Source organism: Pongo pygmaeus, chromosome 6 (genome assembly GCF_028885625.2).
Source record: "Pongo pygmaeus isolate AG05252 chromosome 6, NHGRI_mPonPyg2-v2.0_pri, whole genome shotgun sequence".
Classification (NCBI taxonomy): Eukaryota; Metazoa; Chordata; class Mammalia; order Primates; family Hominidae; genus Pongo; species Pongo pygmaeus.
In genome coordinates, this window is record NC_072379.2 from 14687679 (window position 1) to 14706805 (window position 19127).

The 19127-nt window shown below is 53.8% G+C and overlaps 2 protein-coding genes across 11 annotated transcripts in view; one reads left to right on the forward strand and one right to left on the reverse strand.

Annotated features, from left to right (window-relative positions):
• The window catches only part of FKBP6 (FKBP prolyl isomerase family member 6 (inactive)), a 30584-nt gene extending 29060 nt beyond the window's left edge, over positions 1 to 1524 (reverse strand). For 2 of the 7 annotated variants that reach the window (XR_008503533.1, XM_054493813.1), the window contains exons 1-3: positions 1339 to 1524; positions 961 to 1078; positions 205 to 294 (exon numbers count right to left, since the gene is read on the reverse strand). Coding sequence is in view for 4 of the 7 variants with exons in the window: in XM_054493813.1 (XP_054349788.1) it covers positions 205 to 294; positions 961 to 1078; positions 1339 to 1380 (250 nt within the window). In the remaining 3 variants the exon portion in view is untranslated. Of the gene's footprint in view, positions 1 to 204; positions 295 to 960; positions 1079 to 1167 lie in introns of all 7 variants that reach the window. The other 5 variants (XR_008503534.2, XM_054493812.1, XR_008503532.1 and 2 more) reach the window with 4 other exon arrangements.
• Positions 1259 to 16827, forward strand: TRIM50 (tripartite motif containing 50). 4 transcript variants are annotated; one of them, XM_054493807.1, is made up of 7 exons: positions 1259 to 1517; positions 4579 to 4995; positions 9135 to 9230; positions 10334 to 10564; positions 10677 to 10699; positions 12695 to 12819; positions 15845 to 16810. In XM_054493807.1, exons 2-7 carry the CDS (start codon positions 4591 to 4593, stop codon positions 16432 to 16434), a joined length of 1470 nt encoding a protein of 489 aa, XP_054349782.1. In that variant the 5' UTR covers positions 1259 to 1517; positions 4579 to 4590; the 3' UTR covers positions 16435 to 16810. The 4 variants fall into 4 exon arrangements, with proteins under 4 accessions (XP_054349782.1, XP_054349785.1, XP_054349783.1 ...); XM_054493810.1 differs by having other exon boundaries at positions 1515 to 1988; positions 10680 to 10699; positions 15845 to 16827; XM_054493808.1 differs by lacking the exon at positions 1259 to 1517 and adding an exon at positions 1572 to 1988 and having other exon boundaries at positions 15845 to 16819.
• Positions 16828 to 19127: the final 2300 nt, after the last annotated feature.

Sequence of the window (19127 nt, forward strand, 5' to 3'; positions counted from 1 at the left end):
GAGTGCAAAGATTATACCTTGCCCATTAAGCCATCTCCCAAATGCCTAGGTCTCAAGGGGAGAGAACATGGCTGTGTTACCAAAACCCAGCCTCAGCAAAGCCAACTCAAAGAACCTGCGCTCTGAGCAGTCTTCCCAGCCTGAGGCATCGTGCCTCATCTCGCCCCTAAACAATTCCTTCTCCAGCTCCCACTCTGAACCTACCCTCTCCAAGTTTCATTAGCCGAGGAGTTTTCCTAAAGTAATTAGAATCGAAGGGTCTGTCCATGTGTTCCAAGTATCCCGAGTATTTCACTAGGATAGAAGAAAGAATGTAAGGAAAATGGACCCAAAACACCCACGCCTCCATAATATCGAGTCTCTCATTATCACACAGAAACAATGTGAACAGATGAACTTAAGCTGCCCGACACCCCGAGGTACAGGAATAAATCTCTCTGCGTTTTGGGTGCCGGCCCTTTGGCTCAGAGGTTCAAGAGCTTCGTGGAAGCATTACGCAAGGGGGACATAGGGGTCCCTAGCTTTCGTCTTAAAAAAACTAATTCAGGCCGGAAGCAGCGGCTCATGCTTGTAATCCCAGCTACCGGGGAGGCTGAGGTGGGAGGATCACTTGGGTCCAGGAGTCTGAGACCAGCCTGGGCAACATAGAGTCCCCCATATCTACAAAAATATTAAAAATTAGCCGGGCATGGTGGATCGTGCCTGTAAATCCCTTATTTGGGAGGCTGAGGCAGGACAATCACTTGAGCCCAGGAGGTGGAGACTGCAGTGAGCTATGATCGCACCACTGCACTCCAGCCTGGGCAACTGAGCAAGACCCCGTTTCAAAAACAAAAAACAAAAATCCACTTCAAACAAAGCATTTCCAACCCCATTAAATGCTTTTTGAAAATGTGGCCTCTCTCTTCCCAAAAGAGTGCGATGACATGGATCCTGTGGACAAACCGCCCCAGGGCGTACCTAGCACCGAAGCATCAGGCGCCACTAGGTCTCCACCTCCTTCTCGGATGACGTCCTTCAGCACGCCCCGGTCCCCCGAGATGTCCAGCATCCTCTGACTTAACCGCTCGTACAGGGACTGGGGGAGAATGAAAGCCAGGCCTCAGAGCCGCAGACCCACCCGGCCATCCCTCGGCGTCGACGCTCCCGAAGCGTCCGGGCCCTCACCTGGCCGGGGGCGTCGTCCCCTTCCAGGACTCCCTGGTTTAAGGCGCTTCCCCCCATGTCCTAGCTGCCCTCCCTGTGGTGTGAGCCGTCGGCCTGGTGCGCCCCGCTGCCCTCCCTGGCTGTGACTCTGGTGGGGTTCCGAAGGCCCCTTTATGCCCGGCAGACCCCTACCGACGGCGGCATTCCATTCTGGGGCCACGAGGAGGCACTCATCGTTTCCTTCCAACCGCCGCCAACGGCCCTGGCCCTCGCGAGCTCTGGAACTACAGAAGTCGCACAGTGAGGCGCGAGGTGCGGCCCGTAATGGGAGCGCACGAAACATGATAGGACACGTAACGGGACCACGCAGGGTACGTTGGGCACGTGCAGGGGCGTGAGGTGGCGGCACGTAATAGGAGCGCGCAGAGCATGATGGGGCACGTGCGGGAGCGCGAGGCGGGGCATGTAACCAGAGCGTGGGGGGCATGATGGGGCACGGACGTGGGGGGTTAGGTGGGGCACGTAATTGGAGCGGGCGGGGCACGATGGGGCACTTGCAGGGGCGCGAGGCTGGGTACGTAACGGGAGCGCGCGGGGAATGATGGGGCACCTAACGAGCACGCACAGCATGATGGGGCACGGGTGCGAGGTGGGGCGCACAGTGGGAGTGCGTGGGGCATGATGGGACACATGGCGAGGCCGTCAGGGCACAGGGAAGCACTTTTGGAACACATGAGTGACAGGGCTGCCGCCCTTGAAGGAGCCCTCGGAGTGGCTGCGTGGTGGGGCACGTGGGGCAGGTTCAGGAAGAAGGATGCAGTATGTGATTGCAGGGCAACCTGGTGAGTACACAAGAGCCACCTGCCACCAGCAGGGTTTAGGGATCCCGGCTGTGGGTTACTTCCACCTTCTTTCACTTTCCCTCTTCCATTGTGTTCTAAAGAATTTAGGCCCAGACAAGACACTGATTGATTGATTGATTGATTGACAGAGGCTCGCTCTGAGCCCAGGCTGGAGTTCAGTGACGATCTCAGCTCACTGCAGCCGCCACTCCCTGGGCTCAAGAGATCCTCTTGCCTCAGCCTCCCGAGTAGCTGGGATTACAGAACTGCACTACCAGGCCCAACTAATTTATTTTTTAGTTTTTAATTTGCTGTAAAGATGGTTTGTAGCTTTGTTGCTAGGCTGGTCTTGAACTCCTGGCGTCAAGTGATCCTCCAGTCTTGGCCTCTCAAAGTGCTGGGATTATAGGCGTAGGCTACAGCCAACTTTCAATACTGCCCCCATTGGGGGTTAAGTTTCCAACACATGAAATTAGGAGGATACATTCAAACCACAATTGTATATTATGACCATAATATTCATTAACTGTATAACAGGCCAGGCACGGTGGCTCACACCTGTAGTCCCAGCACTTTGGGAGGCCAAAGTGGGTGGATCACTCCAGGTCAGGAGTTTGAGATCAGCCTGGCCCACATGATGAAACCCCGTCTCTACTAAAAATACAAAAAATTAGCCGGGCATGGTGGCAGGCGCCTGTAACCCCAGCTACTTGGGAGGCTGAGGCAGGAGAATCACTTGAACCCGGCAGGTGGAGGTTGCAGTGAGCCGGATTGTGCCACTGCACTCCAGCCTGGGTAACAAGAACAAAACTCCGTCTCAAAAAACAAACAAACAAAACCTGTATAACAGAGTGTCACTGAATTTCTAAACGTTGAAAGACTTCACATTAAAAAAAAAAAACAAAACTCACAAGTCAATATTATTGAGTGAAAGTAACCAGACACAAAAGAGTACATTCTATATGATGCTATTTATGTGAAATTCAAAAACAGTCCACATGACAACATGGTAATAAGGACAGTGGCTGTCCTTGTTAGGAGTTATGACTGGGAGGAGGCAGGAGGGAGCTTTCTGGAAACACTTTACATCTTGTTCTTGAAAGTGGGTGTATATATATCAAGTGTTTATCAAGCTGTGTGGTTAAGATTTGCACACTTGTATATGTTATACCTCGATTTTAAAAATCTAAGTAAATAAAGATACTTTCGACTATCTTAAAAAAAAAAAAAAAAAAAAGAGGCCAGGCTTGGTGGCTCACACCTGTAATTCCAGCACTTTGGGAGGCTGAGGCAGGAGGATTGCTTGAGCCCAGAAGTTGAAGACCAGCCTGGGCAACAAAGCAAGACCCGGTATCTACAAAAAATTTTTTAAATATTAGCTTGGCATGGTGGCATGCACCTGTAGTCCCAGCTACTCAGGCAGCTGAGGTAGGAGGATGGCTTGAGCCTAGGAGTTGGAGGCTACTGTGAGCTGTGACCACGCCACTGCACTCCAGCCTGGGCAACAGAGCAAGACACTGTCTTTCTCCACCCCCCAGCCCCCCCGCCCAAAAAAAGGAGAGTAAGAGCAAGAGATTGAGATTCAGAAAGAACTGTTTCCCAGCACCTGTCTGCTCCTGTCGGGGTCGTGAGGTGTGGACGGTGTACCCCGTCCCTCTGTTTCTGCCCCTCCTCCACAGGGCAAGGCCAGCACCTGAATGTTATCAGAGCAGGCCCAACAAAGGTTGCCTCCCCAGTCCCGTGATGTAACCCAGTTTCCACCTGATTCTGGTGACCTTGGGGACACAGGGGTGTTGCTGGGAAAGGGGAGGAGAGAAGGGGCAGAGACCAGGCAGTGGTGCAGGCCTCCAGCTGCACTTCCCACTTCTGACTCTGTGCCTGCTGTTCCCTGCTGGGAAGAAGAAAAGCCAGTGATGCTGGCTTGAGGCCGTAGTGGGAGGCCCAGCGGATCGTGAGAAGCCAGGTATTCCAATGTCGGGCTCTCCCTGGGGGCTGCTGGTGCTTCTCCTGTGTCATTGACAAGCTTTCGTAGGGGAGCAGGTGGCAGATCAGGGTAGAGGCCTTGTGGGTTCCAGGCTCTCTAGAATTACCTGGGAGTGTCACCTATAAATGTAGAGTTCTGGGTCTCACTGGAGACCCCCTGAAGCAGATCCTTTGAAGGTGGGCCTCTAGAATCTCTATTATACTTTTGCTTTCAACAGTTTCTCGAAAGTTTGGTAACTGATCTAGAAGGTGGGGAGCTTGCCTGGGTTTTGCTGTCCAGTTGTAGGTCCGGATGCCTGCTGGGGCTGGACCTTGCATTATTAGTGTCACTGCAAATGACCCTGCAGGTGGCCCCTTTCATGCTTGTCTCCAAATAAAAAATGTAGACACACACACACAGGTATCTTCAAGGGACCAGTTTTTTCACTGCAGTCTTTTGTTTTACAGCTGGGGAAACTGGAGCCCAAGGTCATGTGGGTTAGGACTGGGATCCAGGACTCAGTGTTTCCTCTAAAATTCTGGTGCTCCTTAGGGTTGAGGGTGGTGGGTGAGTGCTGGACAGGGGGAGGGGAGGGGACAGGACTGAGGTCGGATGCCTGTGTTTCAGCCCGGGCAGTGAATGTGGATGGCTTGGCAGGTGAGCCTGCCGGAGCTGGAGGACCGGCTTCAGTGTCCCATCTGCCTGGAGGTCTTCAAGGAGCCCCTGATGCTGCAGTGCGGCCACTCTTACTGCAAGGGCTGCCTGGTTTCCCTGTCCTGCCACTTGGACGCCGAGCTGCGCTGCCCCGTGTGCCGGGAGGCGGTGGACGGCAGCAGCTCCCCGCCCAACGTCTCCCTGGCCCGGGTGATCGAAGCCCTGAGGCTCCCTGGGGACCCGGAGCCCAAGGTCTGCGTGCACCACCGGAACCCGCTCAGCCTCTTCTGCGAGAAGGACCAGGAGCTCATCTGTGGCCTCTGCGGTCTGCTGGGCTCCCACCAACACCACCCGGTCACGCCCGTCTCCACCGTCTACAGCCGCATGAAGGTGGGGAGCGAGGGTGCAGGGGGGCTGGAGGGGCCCGCGGGGACCGGATCCTGTGCTCTCTGGCGCCATCACCTGGCACCAAAAGGATCCAGCTATCCTCGATTTCCCTCCAGCCCTGCCCTGGCGCATTCATTCCTTAGCGTTTTAGCCGCAGCTCAACCCAGGTGTCGGGGATTGAAGCTACACGCACAGGATGGGAGCTCCCTGGTGTCACGTGCTCACCTCTTCCTGTTTTTTTTATTTGCAGTTCTGGTTTGTTCCTTTTTCTTTTCTTCCCTCTCCTTCCCTCTTCCCTATTCCCTCTTCCTCTCCCTCTCCCTCTCTCTTTTTCTTCTTTTTGGAGACAGCGTCTCACTCTGTTGCCCAGGCTGGAGTGCAGTGGTGTGATCATGGCTCACTGCAGCCTCCAACTCCTAGGCTCAAACAATCCTCCTACCTCAGCCTCCCGAGCAGCTGGGACTACAGGTGCACACCACCATGCCCAGCTCATTTTTTATATTTTGTAGAAATGGGGTCTTGTTATGTTGCCCAGGCTGGTGTTGAACTCCTTGGCCTCCAATGAGCCTCCTGCCTGGGCCTCCCAAAGTGCTGGAATTACAGGCATGTGCCATTGCCCTAGGCCCCTTGTTTGTTTCTGGATACTCCCCTGTTTGCACTCTCTGGTGCATGAGGGTGGGGACTTCATTTTGTCCCCTGGTGTATTTCAGTGCCTGGAGCCATGCCTGGCACATTGTAAATGTCCAAAATGCTGAATCAGTGAATTCCCGCCTTTATAGGCCATCACCAAACCTAGCAGATCACTCTTTAAGACGAGTAATAATAATACCTGGCTGGGTGTTATATATAGAAAACACCTGTTATAAAACACATGGCTGGGTGGCTTATGCCTATAATAACAGCACTTTGGGAGGCCGAGGTGGGTGGATCACTTGAGTCCAGGAGTTTGAGACCAGCCTGGGCAACATAGTGAGCCCCTGCCTCTACAAAAGTTGCAAAATTAGCCTTGTTGGCCAGGCGCAGTGGCCATTCCTGTAATCCCAGCATAAAGCTGGAGGGAGCATGGGTGGGGGCGAGATAGGGCCAGCGAGCTAAGCTGCGGCCGGGGCATGGAGAGGCCAATGCGACCCGGGAAGGGATTTGGAGTTTATTCACAGGATGAGGGAGCAAGGCGGGGGCTGGAGGGTTTTAAGCTGGTGATGACATGCTCAGATCTCCCTGGCAGAGGGGAGCTTTGAGGGTGAGGCAAAAGGACAGTGAGAGACGAGGGTGCCAGGACCTAAGTCGATGGGAACTGGGACAAAGGCCTGGGGCAGACCAAAGACAAATTTTAAAAAGAAAAAAACCCTGACAACTGTGTGTGGCAAGGAGGGTGAGGGACGGGGAGGTTGACTCCAGCTCTGTAATTCCCCCTTGCACAGATGAAGTAATCGCAGGGGAGGATCTGGCGTGGGCAGGTGGGAGGTGCCTGGGGATGTGCAGTCGGGTCGAGGAGCGTGCAGACCAGGACAGCAATGGGGCTCAGGGCGAGAGGTGTGGAGGGTCCTTCCTCGTGGTGGTCACTGAAGTCCCCTTTGGTGGAGAAGAGCAACCCAGGAGAGTCTACATAGTGATAAGGGAAGACACTGATGATGACCCCAAGGGGTACCAGGCTTAAAATCTGGATTGAGAGAGAGCCCTGAAAAAAGGAATAGAAAGAATCCTCAGAGCAGGAACACTGGCTGAGTGTGGCCCTCCCGGAAATCAGAGAGACAGAGACTGAAGGAGGAGATCACGTGTGTGAAATGTCTGTGAGGACTGAAAAGTGTCAGATGTAGCAGTAAGAACTGATTATCTTGGCAAGAGCAGGTTTAGGGGAGTATGGAAGGTGGAAGCCGACTGCAGGTGGGGAAGCCGAGTTTATGTTTTATTCGTTGATGGGAAGGAGGGAGGGAAACAGGCTGGCTTATCTGTCCTTTGTGGTTAGGATCCAGCAGCCCAGCTTGGGTCCCTGTTTTAGATTTGGGCTTAAGTTTTTTCGTTGTTGTTGTTGAGACAGAGTCTCGCTCTGTCGCCCAGGCTGGAGTGCAGTGGTGTGATCTCGGCTCACTGTAAGCTCTGCCTCCCAGGTTCACGCCATTCTCCTGCCTCAGCCTCCCGAGTAGCTGAGACTACAGGCGCCCACCACCACACCCGGCTAATTTTTTGTATTTTTAGTAGAGACGGGGTTTCACTGTGTTAACCAGGATGGTCTCGATCTCCTGACCTCGTGATCCGCCCGTCTCGGCCTCCCAAAGTGCTGAGATTCCAGGTGGGAGCCACTGTACCCAGCCAGATTTGGGTTTTGATGATCCCAAGGCTCTTCTCTGCTGCGACACAGAATACAACTAAATTGCACTCCTTTATTGCCTTCTTTTAGGTGTTCCTGTTGCCTCCTGTTTATTGAGATCTTGAGATGCTCGATGGATGGGTGCATTGATTTGCATAACTTAGTTCCTCTCACGGGGAAGGAATGAGTCCCATCTGTCTGCCTGGGGAGGGTGACATTGGAATGCCATTTTTAGGCCGCTGTGAGATGTTCTGATGCCTCGTTCTCCAGAGCAAGGACTCTGTCCGTTTATGCCAGCAAGTGCTTTATTCTTTACTCAACTCCCTTCCTGAAAGCCCCTTGCAGCTCTCTGGTGCTTGGGCACGATCCAAGCCAAAAATTCTGTACATTGCATGGGTACAAACCAACGGGGGCTCTGGTCAAGTCGTGCAGTAGATGGTGGTCTAGGGGTCCTGGTTGGCACCCCTAAGGCTAGGTCAGATTTGGGGCCAGGGCAGTCCAGGAGAAGTGCATTTATGTCAGCTTGGGGAGGTCACAAATCCGTGCTGTGTCCAAGCCCACCAGGAATGGATTCAGGTGTTCAGAGGCGTGGGGATTCACCAGGTTTAACCCAGGCCCATGTGAGCGCCACTGGCCCTAGAATTAGCCTCACCTGGCGCCGGCCTTTTTGTGATGGCTCCTGATTAAATACCCACTAATTCTGGATCTGCTGGTGACCACAGAGTTCACCTGGGGGGTCCCCTACAGGCAGCATTCAATCCAGGAAGTGCCAGCATCACCTGGTGACTTCTGGTAGCTGTAACGTTTAGTGACTCTCTCCATGTCATGCAGAGGGGTGACATCGAGACCCTCTTATGCCTGGGAAGTTCCTGCTGTCAATGCAGAATATTCTTTAAAAAAAAATTAGAGATGGAATCTCACTATGTTGCCCATGCTGGTCTCAAACTCCTAGCCTCAAGTGATTCTCCCACCTTGGCCTCCTAAAATGCTGGGATTACAGGCATGAGCCATTGTGCCTAGCCTAGAATATTCTTTCTTTCTTTTTTTTTTTTTTGAGACGGAGTTTCGCTCTTGTTGCCCAGGCTGGAGTGCAGTGGCATGATCTCGGCTCACCGCAACCTCCGCCTCCCAGGTTCAAGCTATTCTCCTGCCTCAGCCTCCCAAGTAGCTGGGATTACAGGCATGCACCACCACGCCTGGCTAATTTTGTATTTTTAGTAGAGACAGGGTTTCTCCATGTTGAGGCTGGTCTCGAACTCCTGACCTCAGGTGATCCGCCCGCCTTGGCCTCCCAAAGTGCTGGGATTACAGGCGTGAGCCACCGCGCCCGGCCTAGAATATTCTTGACTTAATTTATCTTATTTTTTATTTTTATTTTTTTGAGACAGTCTCACTGTGTCACCCAGGCTGGAGTGCAATGGCATGATCTTGGCTCAATGCAACCTCCACCTCCCAGATTCAAGCGATTCTCGTGCCTCAGGCTCCCAAGTAGCTGGGACTACAGGTGTGTGCCACCATGCCTGGCTAATTTTTGTATTTTTAATAGAAATGGGGTTTCACCATGTTGGCCAGGCTGGTCTCGAACTCCTGACCTCAAGTAAAGTCCCACCTCAGTCTCCTAAAGTGCTGGAATTACAGGCATGAGCTTCTGCGCCCAGAGTATTCTTGAACAATTTAACCTGTTTCGGACTCAAGGGTACCTGGGTGGCTCTGGTTCCCGCCCTGGTTTCCCTGGGAGTGCTTGTGGCCATTGGGATACTCCCAAGAAGGTGATCCAAGGAGCTGAGAAGGAGAGGGATCAGCTGCTCATGGGGCCATGGCCTGTTGCCTCCAGGAGGAGCTCGCAGCCCTCATCTCTGAGCTGAAGCAGGAGCAGAAGAAGGTGAATGAGCTCATCGCCAAACTGGTGAACAACCGGACCCGAATCGTTGTGAGTGCCCCTTCCCTCTGCCCCTGCCTGGGACCGGCCACCTTCACTTTCCTGTAGAGCTCAGTTCTCATTGGTCCTTTACAGAAAATCATGCCTTCCATATAAAGCCAGAACTCAAAGCATTCCGGGGCGGGGTGGGGAAAGCGCAAATCCTCTCAGGGGAATTCAACCCAGTTGTCGTCAGGACTGGCTCCAAGTTGGCTTTTGCCCTCTGTGTCCTTGAGACTGAGATAACCCAGGACTTGAGTCTCGGGGTAAACAGCTCAAAGCATGGGTGTGACTCCTCCGCCCCTGTGCCACCTGTGCCTGCTTGACCTTGCCAGCCTGTCACGGTGCCCTCCCAGTACCTGGGTGCGCAGGCATGGAGAGGCTGGCAGCCCTGGGCCCTGGCTGATCACCCGAAATGAGAGGCACATGGGGCTGGGAGGCGTGGAGCCCTGGCCCTGGAGGTGGCTGTGAAACGGAAACAGGAGCCGAGCAAGATCCAGGAGCACTAGGCATCCCTCATTTACCCTCCACACCCTTGCGCGGCAGGCGGTATCAGCCCTGCCTGGTGGAGGCAGAGCTCAGGGTTCTGCAGGGAGTTCTGGCTCCCTCACAGCAAAGCCTGCTCGCCCAGGGCCTTCCTGCTTTCCTTCAGTTGTGGAACTCTGTGATACAACAAAATCTTACATGCACACTTAATAGCTGAAATAGGCAAAGTTGGGTGTGGTGGTGTGCATCTGTAATCCCAGTAACTCGGGAGGCTGAGGCGGGAGGATTGCTTGAGGCTGGGAGGTCAAGGCTGCAGTGAGCTATGGTCATGCCACTGTGCTCCAGCCTGGGCAACAGAGTGAGACCCTGTCTCTTAAAAAAAATTACAACAGGCCAAAACAGAGCCACTCCATTTGAAATGGGAGCTGGGGTCACCCTCCCCATGGCCACCGCCAGGGCTCCCCACGCATGGGGTGAACTCCCTGCCTGGTGCCAGACCATGCAGCCTCCCTTGAGACTCAGGTCCCAGGACCAGCCTGGTCAGGAAGGCCCTGGGGACACCGAGGCCAGCCAGACAGAGCCTGGCAGCTCAGCTGTGACTCTGCAGTGACCAGCCCTCCCTGTCCCAGAATGAGTCGGATGTCTTCAGCTGGGTGATCCGCCGCGAGTTCCAGGAGCTGCACCACCTGGTGGACGAGGAGAAGGCCCGCTGCCTGGAGGGGATAGGGGGTCACACCCGTGGCCTGGTGGCCTCCCTGGACATGCAGCTGGAGCAGGCCCAGGGAACCCGGGAGCGGCTGGCCCAAGCCGAGTGTGTGCTGGAACAGTTTGGCAATGAGGGCCACCACGAGTTCATCCGGGTGAGTGGACAGGGAGGTGTCCCATCCCCATACCCGCCAGGGCCTTCCCCTTCCCAACAGTGCCCCGGCTTCCCACCTTCTAGCCTTAACCTCCCTCTCTCTTGCCTTCCAGAAGTTCCACTCCATGGCCTCCAGGTAATAACCTTGGAGAGAGCTCAGCCAGGGTCTGGTGGCTGCGGGCACGGGCATCTCAGCTCCACTGGTTTCTCCATGCGGCTTAACCAGCGCCTCCCAAGCAGCTGCCCACAGCTGGCACTATAACTGAGCCTGGGGAAAACAGAGGAAAGTCACATCCCTGCCTTCAAGGGTCTCGCAGACGGGTGGGGAGGCAGATGGTGAACTGTGGGTACCTAGTACAGCAGAAGTTCACTCAAGGTACAGAAATACTAGAGGAGGGTAGTTCATGCCTGCAATCCCAGTACTTTGGGAAGCCAAGGCAGGAGGATTGCTTGAGGCCAGGAGTTCGAGACCAGCCTGGCCAATGTAGTAAGACCCCATCTCTACAAAAAATACAAAAATAAAAAAATTAGCTGGGCATGGTGGCATGCGCCTATAGTCCCCGCTACTCATGAGGCTGAGGCGGGAGGATTGCTTGAGCCTAAAAGTTTGATGCTGCAGTGAGTCGTGATCATGCTACTGCATGATCCAGCCTGGGTGACAGAGTGAGACCCTGTCTCAGAAAACAAAACAGAACACTAGAGGAGGAGCAGGTGTCTGGGAGGCCTGGCAGAGGGGCACAGGCCTGATGGCTGAGTAGGGCCCAGGACCCGAGATTGCCAGGCAAGCCGAGGGAACGGTCCTGTAAAAGGGGGAGTGGCGTGCGGACTCTGGTTATGAGTTCAGGGTGGCTGGGTGTAAGGCAGGATATCAGGAGGAGTGGGAGCTGGGAGAGGTGGGAAATGGCCAGAAGCAACATCCAGGAGCACCGGGCATCCCTTGCTTACTGTCCTCACCCTTGCGCAGCAGGCAGTATCAGCCCTGCCTGAAACTTGCTCTGCAGATTGTGGGAAGAGAGTGGATCCATGTTCTAGACCCAACAAATGAACACGTGCAATTCCCAAGCCTTCCTCACTCCCTGTTTATGGGAGACTCCTTGTTTCTCACATTTCTTTTAGTCTTAGAGACAATTTGGTCAGGAGACATGGGTTTAAATGAAGGGACAGAGGCTGGGCACGGCGGCTTACACCTGTAATCCTAGCATTTTGGAAGGCTGAGGCAGAAGGATGACTTGAGGTCAGGAGTTCGAGACCAGCCCGGCCAACATGGTGAAACCCTGTCTCTACGAAAAATACAAAAATTAGCTGGGTGTGGTGGTGGGCACCTGTAATCACAGCTGCTGGGGAGGCTGAGGCATGAGAATCACTTGAACCTGGGAGGTAGAGGTTTCATTGAGCTGAGATCACCCCACTGCACTCCAGCCTGGGTGACAGAGCAAGACTCCATCTCAAAAAAAAAAAAAAAAAAAAAAGTCTTGGCATGCTGGCTCATGCCTGTAATCCCAGCACTTTGGGAGGCCGAGGTGGGTGGATTGCTTGAGCTCAGGAGCTCAAGACCAGCCTGGGCAACATGGCGAAACCATCTCTACTAAAAATAGAAAAAAATTAGTTGGGTGTGGTGGCACATGCTTATAGTCCCAGCTGCTAGGTAGGCTGAGGTGGGAGGATCACTTGAGCCCAGGGGGTTGAGGCTGCACTGAGTCGAAATCATGCCACTGCACTCCAGCCTGGGTGACAGAGTGAAACTCTGACTCAAAAAAAAGACACATTACTTGGCCCCCATAATTGGTTTCTGATTGGCAGGTCTGGTGTGGGGTCTAAGAACCTGCATTTCTGACCATTTCCCAGGTGGACCATTGACTTTCCACTGAGAACGGGTTGGACCATTTTCCAACCAACACTGCTGGTCCCCAAACCTGCACTCTAGAAGCACTGCTATAGAGCGTTTCCCCTTCTAGGAAGGAGATGGGTCCTCCCTGAAGGGGCTGTGCAGGGGAGGGGATGATGGGCATTGATGGGCATTGTGACTGCAGTCCTGCACTGTGGATCTGGCTGGGCAGACATACAGAGGATGGAGGGGTGGGGTGGGCCACGTGATACATCACTCTCTTGTACTGTTAACTATCACCTGTAGAGCAGAGCTGCCGCAGGCCCGGCCCTTAGAAGGTGCATTCAGCCCCATCTCCTTCAAGCCAGGCCTCCACCAGGCTGACATCAAGCTGACCGTGTGGAAAAGGCTCTTCCAGAAAGTTCTGCCAGGTGAGGCCCTGACCTGTCCTCCTTCCTGAGGGCTGCCGCCCAGGGCAGGTGGCAGTTCATCGATTGTATCAGAGAGAGAATAAGCTACAGAGAACTCAGACGGAGGTTTGTGGAGGGTCCTAGTGAGAGCATGGGACTGAGTTTCCGAACAGCTTGGGTTCCCACTCACTCCCTCCCTTCCTAGCTGGTGGTTGGGCAAGTTGTGTCATTTCTGAGCCCCAGGTTCCTCATCTGTAAAGTGGGGCTATTAGCACACACCCGGCCAGGCTGCAGAGCTTGTATATAGACATATGTGTGTTGCAGCTTAGTGCTTCATAAATGGTATTAGGTTGGTGCAAAAGTAATTGCGGTTTTTGCCATTACTTTTAAAAGTAATGTACTTTTTGGCTGGGTGCAGTGGCTCATGCCTGTAATCCCAGCACTTTGGGAGGCTGAGGAGGGCGGATCTTCTGAGGTCAGGAGTTCGAGTCCAGCCTGGCTAACATGGTGAAACCCCGTCTCTACTAATAATACAAGAATTAGCCGGGTGTGGTGGTGTGCGCCTGTAATCCCAGCTACTCGGGAGTCTGAAGCAGGAGAATCACTTGAACCAGGGAGGTGGAGGTTGGAGTTGAGATCGTGCCATTGCACTCCAGCCTGGGCCACAAGAGCAAAACTCCGTCTCAAAAAAAAAAAAAAAAAAGTAATGTCCTTTTAAAAATGTCCTTCCTACTCAAAGGACAAGTGGTCTTAAAAGTAATAGCAAAAACCGCAATTACTTTCGAACCAACCTATTAGCTCTTGTTCTCTGTCAAAAACAACTCAAACACATTTCATTCCTCTATTACTAGCATGCTGTTTTGTACATAAGGGAGACTGCTAACAGAGTGATTTCAGCCACCAAAAGCAAAAATAGGGTTTATAGAAAAGAAGGGCCTGGGCACGGTGGCTCACGCCTGCAATCCCAGCAGCTTGGGAGGCCAAGGTGGGAGGACTGCTTGAGGCCAGGAGTTCGAAACCAGCCTGGGTAACATAGTGAGATGCCATCTCTACACAAAATAATTAGTGGGGTGTGGTGTCATGTGCCTGTGGGCCCAGCTACTGAGGAGGCTGAGGCAGGAGGATAGCTTGAGCCCAGGAGTTGGGAGGCTGCAGTGAGCTATGATTGCACCACTGCACTCCAGCCTGGGTGACAGAGGAGACCTCATCAGTAAGAAAGAAAAGAATGAAAAAAAAAAAGGAAAGGAAAGAAGGAAAAAAATTGCAGTTTGTGAACTGTGAATCCTGTTTGTACATCTCACATTTTTTTTTTTTGAAGGAAAATTTGTATTATTTTAATGTACAGAAAACTCAACAGTTTAGTGGCAGTTTCTTTAGCCTTTGCCTTTTTTGAGCTTGGCAATGTGAGCCACAGACTTGGGACCCAGGACACTGCCTCCCCAGTGATGGCGGATCTCATCACATTTGTTGTTGTAATTGGTCCTGGTAGCTTCCACCAGCTTAGCCAAAGCTCCTTTGTCTTCCAAGTTAACCTGTGTGAAGGCGACAGTGGTGCAGGTCTTCCTGGGGACTAGACATCCCAGTCTTGCCTTCCCTTTGATGATGCAGTCAGGGACCCCATTTTATAACACAGGCACAGGCAGGAAGACAGCCAGCTTGATGGGACCCATGCTGCGTGGAGTCACCACCAGCTGAACCTTCTTTTTTTTTTTTTTTTTTTTTTTTGAGACAGAGTCTCTCTCTGTCACCCAGGCTGGAGTGCAGTGGTGTGATCTCAGCTCACTGCAACCTCCGGCTTCCGGGTACAAGTGATTCTCCTGCCTCAGCCTCCTGAGTAGTTGGGACTATAGGCGTGTGCCACCACGCCCGGCTAATTTTTGTATTTTAGTAGAGACGGGGTTTTTCATTATGTTGGCCAGGCTGCTTGCAAACTCCTGGCCTCAAGTGATCCACCCGCCTCGGCCTCCCAAAGTGCTGAGATTACAGGCATGAGCCACTGCGCCTGGCCCAGCTGAGCCTTCTTCTTCTCCACCAAGGTGGTGATGGTGTTAATTCCTGCTCCAAGGACAGGTGGCCTCTTAGTGGGGACGTCCCCTTTGCCGGCAGCTTTCTTCTCAGTCAGGGCCAACAGTCTCCACTTCTTCTCTTGCTTTGCCCCTGGTCTGTACTTGTGGGCCAGCTTAAGCAGCTGAATAGCTGTTTAGCGGTCCAGGGCCTGGGTGAACTGGTTAATAGCGGGGGATACTCTCTGCTACTTATAGAGGATGGCTGTCTGCCGCTGCACCCTGACCGAGCAGGACCATTGCACAAAGTGGGCGAGGTCCCTTTTGGCCTGGAAGTCCTGTCCAGTGCCAAAAGTCTTAGGCCTTTTCTCAAACAGGATTCACCACTTTCTTGGCCTCCTGCTTCTTCACGCCAGCAGGGGCCGGAGCCACCTTCTTCCCCTTGGCCTTCTTTCCTTGCGGCATCTTGGGTGTCGGGAAGGGGTGGGGGGCGGGCAGGGGGGAGCACATTTCACATTTCTGGGGTAAATGGATCAGCTGGTAGCTAGCAAAAAGCTCAGCTAGGCTAGTTTGTCCTTGAATAGGCTGACTAGGCTAGCAAATCCAACAGCTGCAGTTGTTATGGGTTCTCCAGAAAACCCTGAGGGCTGAGCTGTAGGCTCACAGGACAGGTGTCTTCCGAGTCCTTCCCACAGCACCTCTGCGTCAGGCAGGCGGGCCAGAACCCCTGAGCCCAGTGTCCATTTCTTTCTCCAGCCACCTCAGCCCCCCACAGCCCACCAAGCCACTCCCTTTTATATTAACCCTGTTTTTGCCTTGGGTGGATGCAATCAGTCTGTGATTGATCTTCCTTATGTAAAACATTCATTCATTCATTCATTCAGGGAGCAGCCCTGTACTGGCCCCTTCTAGACCCTGGGGATAGAGAGATGAGGAAGACACAGCCCCTCTCCTTGGGGAGTTCAGGGCCTCCATCAGCTTCTGTGGGCGGGGTCTGCTGCCCTCCACGTGGCCTCACAGACCCTCTGTGATCTTCCTCCCAGCCCCGGAGCCTCTCAAGCTGGACCCTGCCACTGCCCACCCACTCCTGGAGCTCTCCAAGGGCAACACGGTGGTGCAGTGCGGGCTCCTGGCCCAGCGGCGCGCCAGCCAGCCTGAGCGCTTCGACTACAGCACCTGCGTCCTGGCCAGCCGCGGCTTCTCCTGCGGCCGCCACTACTGGGAGGTGGTGGTGGGCAGCAAGAGCGACTGGCGCCTGGGGGTCATCAAGGGCACAGCCAGCCGTAAGGGCAAGCTGAACAGGTCCCCCGAGCATGGCGTGTGGCTGATCGGCCTGAAGGAGGGCCGGGTGTACGAAGCCTTTGCCTGCCCCCGGGTACCCCTGCCCGTGGCTGGCCACCCCCACCGCATCGGGCTCTACCTGCACTATGAGCAGGGCGAACTCACCTTCTTCGACGCCGACCGCCCCGATGACCTGCGGCCACTCTACACCTTCCAGGCCGACTTCCAGGGCAAGCTCTACCCCATCCTGGACACCTGCTGGCACGAGAGGGGCAGCAACTCGCTGCCCATGGTGCTGCCCCCGCCCAGCGGGCCTGGCCCCCTCAGCCCCGAGCAGCCCACCAAGCTGTAGGGCCGCCTGGGGTCCTGCTGGCCCACAGGCCCATCCCCGCGGGGCACCGGGGACTCGCGGGCTTCTGCTGGGTCCCGCCCGAGGTGATATCGTCACTGTTTAGGAAGGTCTTCAGGCCTGTGTGTCCCTGGAACATGTAATGATAGGGAACAGGACCCCAGTTCCTTTCCCCTCAGCCAGGGGTATATTTGTAAACTTCGGCCCCCAGGCCTTGGCAGCCAGGGACACACTGAGCTCCCCATGGTTCCTGCCACCTGCTAACCACGCTGTCTGCACAGACGCTTCCGAGGGCAGAAATAGTCCCATGTATACCTTTTCCATATTACTGTGAACTTTCAACTGCTATCAAGGATAATAAATTTGACATTATTTCTTTCTCTTTAAATGATTTGCAAATATTAGTCGCTATACATACTGCTTTATGCTCGAGTCTTTTTTTTTTTTTTTCTTTTCCCTGAGATGGGAGTCTCTCTCTGTCACCTAGGCTGGAGTGCAGTGGCACGATCTAGGCTCACTGCAACCTACACCTCCCGGATTCAAGTGATTTCTCCTGCCTCAGCCTCCCGAGTGGCTGGGATTACAGGCGTGTGCCCCATGCCCAGCTAATTTTTGTATTTTTAATAGGATGGGGTTTCGCTGTGTTGGCCAGGCTGGTCTTGAACTCCTGACCTCAAATGATTTACCTGCCTCAGCTTCCCAAAGTGCTGGGATTACAGGCGTGAGCCACCGTGCCCAGCCTCGAGTCTTTAGTTTTAGAGACAGGATCTTGCTCTGTCACCCAGGCTAGAGAGCAGTGGCGCAATTGTAGCTCACTGCAGCCTTGACCTCCCAGGCTCAAGCGATCCTCCTGCCTCAGCCTCCTGAGTAGCTGAGACAACAAGTGTCTGCCACCATGCCCAGCTAATACTTACATTTTTAGTAGAGACGGGATCTTGCTATGTTACCCAGGCTGGTCTGGGCCTCAAGCAATCCTCCCATCTTGGCCTCCCAAAGCGCTGGGATTACAGGCGTGAGCCACTGTGCCTAGGCTCTCATACCCCTTTGACTCACGACACCCACAGGCTAAGTGGGTTCTGGAAGCTCCGGGGTAGCCCTCTAACCAAGATGCTGGCTCTGGCCACTGGAAGTCAAACTGGGTGCACAGACCAATAAGAGGGCCTGAGGGAGAGTAGCTGGGGCAAACAGCAACCCTCAGCCTCCCCACAATCCTGACTCTCCTCCCTCCTCTCCTCAGTCTCCTTCAAGGATTCAGCCTCTCCTCCTGGCCACTCATGGCCTGAGGGCCTCCAGGCGCCTCTTCTGGCTGTCTACACCTCCACACCCATGGCTCCAGTCATCCCTTCCACAGGGATGACTCAGAAGTTCCCTCTGCAGGAGACCTGTCCCTTACATGCCACATCCACTAGAGCTCCAGCCATTCAGCAGCTCCGCCTGGACGTCAAGGGCATGTCCAAAACCGCGCTCCTTATCTTCCTACTCCCCCATCCCTGAGATTTATCCTGTGGCTGTGGTGTCCTGTGGTTACTGTAACAAATGACCACAAACTTGGTGGCTTCAAACAACAGAAGTTTAATCTCTCGTGGTTCCGAAGGCCAGACATCCAAGATCACGATGACGGCAAGGCCGCGCTCCCTCTGGAGACTGTCAGGGAAAACCTGCCCCTTTCCTCTTCAGCTTCAGGTGGTGGCTGCCACGCCCTGGTGTTTCCTGGCCTGTGGCCGCATCATTCCAGTCTCTGCCTCCATCTTCACGTGGCCTTTTCTGTATGTGTCGGTCTAATCTTCCTCTGCTTCTCTCTCATTTTTTTTTTGAGACAGAGTCTTGCTCTGTTGCCCAGGCTGGAGTGCGGTGGTATGATCTCAGCTCACTGCAACCTCCGCCTCCTGGGTTCAAGCAATTCTTTTGCCTCAGCCTCCTGAGTAGCTGGGATTACAGGCATGCACCACCACACCTGGCAAATTTTTGTATTTTCAGTAGAGATGGGGTTTCACCATGTTGGCCAGGCTGGTTGCGAACTCCTGGGCTCAAGGGATCTGCCAGCCTCGGCCTCCCAAAGTGCTGGGATTACAGGTGTGTCACTGCGCTTGTCCTTCCTCTGCCTCTCTCTTATAGGGATACTTGTGATGCCATGCATGACCTGCCCAGATAATCCAGGATAACCTTCTCTCCAAATCCTTCCCCTGATCATTCCTACAGATCTCTTCTGTAGAAGGTGACATTTCCAGGCTCTAGGAATTAGGACCTGATCTCTCTGGGTGGCCATTGTTCACTCCACCACTCCGGGTTTCCCCATCCTGCCAAAAGCAGCATTGTGTCAACTGCCCAAACCGAAAACCTATGAGTTATTCTCGACCTGTCCTTTTTCCTGAGCAAGTTCTGTGGATTTAACTTAGCGGTTGCACTGCCAACTTCAACAACCTAACTCCACTGCCACCAACTCAGTCCAGGCCACCAGTTCTTGTTTAGGTGACTGCCATGACCCCCATTGGTCTCTCCCTGCCTCAACTCTGCTCCCTCCATCCTATATCCCCACACTGTAACCAGACTGATTATTTATTTATTTATTTTTTGGGGAAAGAATCTTGCTCTATCCCCCCAGCTGGAATGCAGTGGCACAATCTCAGCTTACTGCAACCCCAGCCTCCCAGGTTCAAACAATTCTCCTGCTTCAGCCTCCCAAGTAGCTGAGATTA

Coding starts and splice junctions, on each gene's coding strand:
- TRIM50 (XM_054493807.1), top strand. CDS start 4,591: ATGTGGATGGCTTGGCAGGTGAGCCTGCCGGAGCTGGAGGACCGGCTT. Junction 9,231..10,333: donor ACAACCGGACCCGAATCGTT/GTGAGTGCCCCT, acceptor TCCCTGTCCCAG/AATGAGTCGGATGTCTTCAG. Junction 10,565..10,676: donor GCCACCACGAGTTCATCCGG/GTGAGTGGACAG, acceptor CTTGCCTTCCAG/AAGTTCCACTCCATGGCCTC.